At 48.5% G+C, this 6760-nt stretch overlaps 1 protein-coding gene across 1 annotated transcript; it reads right to left on the bottom strand.

Moving 5' to 3' along the window:
• Nucleotides 1-4564: 4564 nt before the first annotated feature.
• LOC142492445 (paraneoplastic antigen Ma2 homolog) lies at nucleotides 4565-5833 on the bottom strand. Its single transcript, XM_075595082.1, has one exon. The coding sequence runs from the start codon at nucleotides 5831-5833 to the stop codon at nucleotides 4565-4567; it is 1269 nt and encodes a 422-aa protein (XP_075451197.1).
• Between the last annotated feature and the right edge of the window lie 927 nt (nucleotides 5834-6760).

Raw genomic sequence — 6760 nt, 5'->3', positions numbered from 1 at the left:
CGGCAGATAGCGTGGTCGGGGTCACAAGCAGGAGGTCGGAGGCAGGTGGCAGATAGCGTGGTCGGGTTCACAAGCAGAGTTCGGCAATGAGGAGACAGGACAACAGCAAAAGCAATAGCAGCAGCAAATACAGCAACCTAGCAGGATCGGGAGGAACCAGTCTAAAAGGGCAAGGGAGGAACAGGAAAGGGACTTTTAAATAGGCAGGCTGAGAGGTAGAACACAGGTGCAGAGGTGTCAGGTTTCAGGGTCTGGAATTTTATTTGAGAGACCTAGCAGAGTAGCAGCAATCCCGGTGGATAAGCACAGGTACTGCAGGCTAGAACATGGCATTACTCCCCTCTCTCAAGAGCATTCTCCGGACCATCCTTCCTAGGCTTGTCTGGATATCTCCGGTGGAAAGCTCTGACTAGACGTGGAGCATGTATGAAATCTTTGGGTTCCCAGTACCTCTCCTCTGGGCCATAGCCCCCCCCCCAGTGGAACAGGTCTCCCTCATCCTTGAAAAAGAACGCTGTGACGTTCGAAACGCGTTGGTTGGGTCTTTTGTCACATTAAAGTGCCCTTTTAATCATTTTTTGTCCTGGGTCCTTCCTGCTCCGTTTGTGCTGGTGCGCTTTTTGGTCTCCTTTCTCCCTCAGTGTAACCTGGAGTCCAAAATTCTCTACACAATGAATTCCTCTTTGTTATCCACAAGGACAAGGTCAGGAGGAAGTTTCCGTCCAGGAAACGGATTCTCGCGGAATAGCTTCAGCAGGGAAGTATGAAAAACAGGGTGTATTTTGATGGCCTCTGGAAGCTCTAATCTAAAGGGCACTGGATTTATTAGTGCTGAAATGTGAAATGACCCAATGTATTTTTGTCCCAATTTAATGATTGGAACCTTTAATCGTAGATTTCTTGTAGAAAGCCAGATCTTATCCCCAACATGAAATTCTGGGGAGGGTCTGCGGTGTTGGTCTGCTGCTCTTTTGTACCTTACTTGAGCCTCACGAAATGTCTCTTTGAGGATCTCCTGGACGTCTCGCAAAATCTCAAGTTTCTCTGTAACTGCCGGAATGGAACCTTAAGATGGAAAACGAGGAATAAAGGTTGGATGAAATCCAACATTTGAGAAGAAGGGACTCTTCGGTGTCAATGAATGATGTACGTTATTGTAGGAAAATTCAGCTAGTGGTAGAAAATCAATCCAGTGATCCTGAAGATGGCAAACAAAACATCGTAAGTATTGTTCCAATGTCTGATTGGTCCTTTTGGTCTGGCCATTGGATTGTGGATGATAGCCAGATGATACATTTAAACAAATTCATTGAGAGGAATAGAAAGTCCTCCAAAATTTTGAAGTGAATTCCACTCTTCTATCAGATATGCTCCTCTGGCGTTCCATGAAACTTTGCTGTCTGGTCTGCTGAAGAGAGATTCTGTGCAGCAATGAAGTGAGTCATTTTTGTAAGTCGATCCACTACTACCAGGATGGTATTATGTCCACTTGATCTGGGTAGGTCAACAATAAAATCCATTGATTTGGACCCCCCAGGACGAGTAGGAATCGGAAGAGGCTGCAAAAAACCCAGAGGGGATGCTCGAGGAGTCTTGGTCCTAGCACAGGTCTTACAGGAGAGGACATAGTCTTTACCATCTTGTGCTAATTTAGGCCACCAAAAAGAGCAGGACAACATTTCAGGTGTCTTGAGGACACCTGTGTGACCAGCGGGTCGGGAGCTGTGTATTAAATGGAGCACCACTAATCTAACCTCCTTAGGTACGAACAGACGGTCCTTACAGTTCCACAGACCATCACATAGAAATAGTTCAGATTCCGGGGGAGGTTTATTAAGAAAAGAGTCGTTTGAGTATGCTCCCTTAATTTGTTTAAGGAGATAAAACGGAAAACGGAACCCCAGAATTTTTTTTGGGGGAAGATTAGTTTCTTCTTGTTCTTTATCTGAACAAGGGTTAGGCAATAACCGTGACAAGGCGTCTGCCTTCCCATTCTTGGAGCCAGAGCAGTATGAGATGTGGAACTGAAATCTTGCGAAGAATAGAGCCCACGTGGCTTGTCGCGCAGACATTCTCTTTGCGGATCAAATTAATTCTAAGTTCCTGTGATCCGTAAAGATGGTAACCGGGTGATTTTGCCCCTCAAGTAAATGTCTCCACTCTGAGAATGTGGCTTTTATAGCCAAACGGTCCTTGTTTTCGATGTCATAATTTCTTTCAGCTGTTGACATTTGGTACAAATAGAAAGCGCATGGATGAAGGAGCATCTTGGGCCCAATTCTTTGAGAAAGAATGGCACCAACAGCAGAGTCAGATGCATCCACTTCCATGACAAATGGTAGTTCTGGATTTGGATGAATGAGGATAGGGGCAGATGTGAAAAGTGACTTCAACTGTTCAAATGCCACATCCACTCCAGAAGACCATTTGAAGGGGAATTCTTTCCGTGTGAGTTGGGTGATTGGGGCAATAATGCCAGAGAAATTTTTAATAAAACGTCTATAGAAGTTGGCAAAGCCCACAAATCTCTGAATGTCTTTCTCATTTCGAGGAATTGGCCATTCCACCACGGCTTGAATCTTGCCTGGGTCTTCTTCCCCGTGTCGACAGGATATATCTTCAAGAGATTATTGAGGGGCTTGGCTCGGCTTGAGTAGCCCTCAAACCGACGGTAGTAGCCACAGAAGCCGAGGAATGATCGTAGTTCCATGACATTCTCAGGAAGAGGCCAGTTCACCCCCGCTTCTACTTTGGCCGGATCAGTAGCGATTCCTTTGGCCGACACTATGTGTCCCACTTAGGTCACCGAGGTATGACAGAACTGACATTTGTCGAGGGACAGCTTCAACCCTTCTTTGCTAAGACAGTCCAGCACCTTAAGCAACCGTTCCTCATGCTCCTCCAAGGTCTTTCCAAAGACAATAATGTCATCCAAGTAAACCAAACACTCTCTCGGGTTCATGTCGCCTATAGTTTTCTCCATTAGGCGCTGGAAGGTGGCAAGGGCCCCACATATGCCCTGGGGCATGCGTGTAAATTGGTAGAACCCATGGGGGCAGACGAAGGCTGTCTTTTCCTGGTCCTTTTCACTCATCGGTACCTTGTAGTACCCAGATCGTAAATCGAGAACACTGAACCATTGGCTTCCGGTGAGTGCATTTAGAATCTCTTTGATGCGAGGAAGGGTGTATTGATTGGGTACCATGCGATGGTTCAGGGTTCGATAATTGACGCACAGTCTCACGGATCTGTTCTTCTTCCTTACCACCACTATGGGTGAGCCGTAAGGACTTCAGGACTCTGTCACAATCCTGGCGGTCTCCATTTCTTGCAGGACGTTCCTTACATCATCCACATCCCTACAGGCGATACGACGGGAGCGTTCACGGAAGGGAGTGGTGTCACTCAGTCTAATGGTGTGTTGGGTGCTGCGACTGCAACCCACATCTATCTCACTCATGGAGAACACCATCCGTCGCTCGTTCAACTGGGCTGTCAGTCGATCTTTCCATCCAGTAGGCAACATCGAATCTCCGAAGTTGAAGTTCAGTTCGGCTGGCTGCTCACTTACTGCGGCGGTGCTCACTTGTGGCGTTGTTTCCACCGTACTGACCGGATATATGCAGCCCAAGCTTTGTCCTGCATCGAGTTCCATCAGGAATGGGGAAATATTCTGAACATATACATAAGTTCGGGGAGGAATTTTTGTTGTCCATTCTCTCACTTCAGGTACTGTATTACTTGGTACCCCCTCTGGACGTCTTCCTCTGGGGTGCTTTCCAGAGAGAAAAGATGGTTGATCTCATCTCGATCAGGATAGCAACACCAAGCGGCCATGCATTGCACTCCCCCTGGTAAAATGGTTGTCAGTCCAGCTAACGGTTGTAGAGGTCCCCGTGACGCTCTAAAGCATATACCCTGTTGCACTCCTCACGCAGGCCTGGATTGAGTAGTGGGTTGGCCATAGGCAGTTCGTTGGTCTCTTTCAAGTATGCCCTGATTACAGCTCGCACTATGTCAGTATTTGTTCCCAGGATGATCGGGTACTTGCACTGCTCTTGAGGTTCAGGGCATAACATGGCTTCTATATACATGGGGTGTGTCTTGCCGGTGTTCAGTTGGACTATCTCCAATTTGACCTGTACGATCCCATCAATGGGGTAATCTTCATTGCTCAATCCCCTCACCTTCATATGCTCCGCCGACCGCAAGGGGCGATGAGTAAGGTGTTGATTGTAGAATGTTCGGTATATTATGGTCACCTGAGATCCGGTGTCCAACAAGGCAGATGCGTATACTCCCTCTAGCACGACTCGCGCGATGGCGGATGGGCCCACCCGACTGTATTCATCCAATGGGGGAGCTTCATCACTGGCTTGGTTCAGGAGGGGTATCGTCGGGTCCAGGAGGAGTTTCCGAAATTTCGGTCCCTGCCGCCTGTACGTGGCAGACCATGGACTTAGCCGAACTTCTTCTACTGGGAGGTTCTTCGTCTGGGTCTCCCTGTTCTGGACAGTCCCGGGAGAAGGGGCTTTTTCGACCGCAGCCATAGCAGACGACTTCGCTACGTTCCAGATGAGCCTTGTATGTGGGAGAAGCTCTTCCTGATGGCCTGGATTTGGCAGAGTGTCTTGGGCGGAGTTTCCTCCTCCCGACTTGGAGATTTCTTGACCTTGGTAGCGGATGCTCCCTGGGTGTCACTCTTGAGGAGTTCTTTGGTCTTCTTGGGAGTATCTAACCTAGTGTAGGCCTCATGACCCTTCACTATGTCCAGTAGATCTTCTAACGTAGGTGGCTCCCCTTTCAACAGTGAGCGTCTAATCATCACTACAATATGGTGGGTGGGTATAGCTCCCTGCAGGAATTGAGTGCGCCGATATTCATTCACTTCGGAAGCCTTAATGGCATTACGGGAACGTAGGTCCCACAAAATCAATTGGATCCGATGGATAAAATCTGATAGATCTTCTCCCTCCCTTTGGCTGAGGTGGTAGTATTTGGACATCAGTTCACTCACGTCTTCCTCTCGTCCGTAGATTTGATTGAGAGACTCCATCATCCGCTGCGCCGTGACCTCTGCATGTTGATTCTTGTACATTTTTATCATAGTGGAGGCGGACGGCCTTAGACATTCCATGATCCTCTGCCTCTTCACAGGGTCAGGGCACGTCCATTCGTCTAAGACCTGTAGAGTGTAATCTTTCCAGACTTCGAAAGCCTCTTCTCCGGTAGGGGTAGGGATGGTCCCAGAAAAGATTTCCAATTTGCGATATGGTGTCTGGAATGGGGATTCAGTTTTGGACACTTCCAGTTGGTGTATGACCTTGGCTAGTAATTGTATATCTCCCATACGACTGGAACAGGGGCTGCCGACACTTAAGCACCAATTAGAATCGGATATGGTGCTGATGTCATCCTCACAAAAGCTCCCTGGGAAAGGGGGCGACAATTTCATAGCAACCTCTTTTAAGTTCGTATGAGAGCTGCTAGGCTCTGATTTTATAGGCATTTCAGGATAGATGACGGGGCATCTGGAACTTAGCTCTCCCACGAGCCACAAGGTATCGGGGCCTTCATCTTTAGTTATAACGTGTCCCACATTCACTAACACTGAGCACCACACTTTGTTGGCGTCTTTGCGCCGGCACAGGATTTTTATTTTTACGGTACTCTGTAGGTTTGGGTGTTGCTTCAAGGCCACTCGCATATCATAGGTGGCAGTGTCCACGGGGACTTGTCCCACAGCTAGCGTGTGGAGAGGTGGGACTTGCATCTCCAAGGCCCATTCGTATACCTCCTGGCGTGACGGCAAGGATACTATGGAGCACGCCATCTTTAATTGAAATTGCACAATTTTACACAAAAATAGAATAGGGCACCCCAGGTCTGCTCTCAGCAGCGCCTCCAAATGTAGCACTGTTTCCCACTGAACACAGAACTACTAATGCTGTTATAAACCTGTTGGCTCACAGGGCCTGAGCCTCTGCCACGGAGAGCTTGGGGTGGTATATTTCTACCAATTGGTGCAGCGCCGCCACCTGGGAGGGATCCCAACAAAGTGGGAGGAGCCCCTCACAGGACACAACCACAAGAATACTGACTAGCATAAACAAAACAGTCTTTACTGAATGCACATCTATATCACTTATCACTCTATAATCGTCATAAACAATACTCTCCCTCATAGAAAGTATAACCCTTCCCCCACCACCATGTACCCCCACACTGTGTCCACAGTAATGTCTGAGGCCCTTGACCACTCTGTCCCTTAAGTGTATCAAGTGTAACCTCCACTTTATTAGGCGTGATCAGTGCACTGGTGCACGTAAAGATACGATACCTGCCCAGTGCGATGGCACCTGGGCCCTTAAATGTCTTCAAAAAGGATCCGCCGACCTCCTGCGCGACATCCTGGTTTCACCAGCACGGTGATCCGTTAGGGGCGATCCCACCCTGAAGATAGTCCTGCTCTCTGTAGAGTAGGCCTGATCCCAAACCTCTTCGCGGAGTCCTCTATATCCCTCACTGCCACTATATATATATTACTAAGGGGGCAGGGTCCCTAATCTAAGGCCTGTCCCTGAAGCACAACAAGCTGTAATATGGCTCAGGACCTAACTGGGGCCTAGGGGGCTGCTGGCCTAATGCAGTGGGTCACAGACCCCTGCACACCTCCTACCCCTAGCTCTTCCTGGTCCTGACTGCTAGCGTGGGCTCAGCGCGCTAAATGTATCAATATCAGCCTGCCGAGATCCCTGCA

This window comes from Ascaphus truei, chromosome 4, assembly GCF_040206685.1.
Source record: "Ascaphus truei isolate aAscTru1 chromosome 4, aAscTru1.hap1, whole genome shotgun sequence".
NCBI lineage: Eukaryota > Metazoa > Chordata > Amphibia > Anura > Ascaphidae > Ascaphus > Ascaphus truei.
This window is presented reverse-complemented; position numbering and strand designations above follow the sequence as displayed.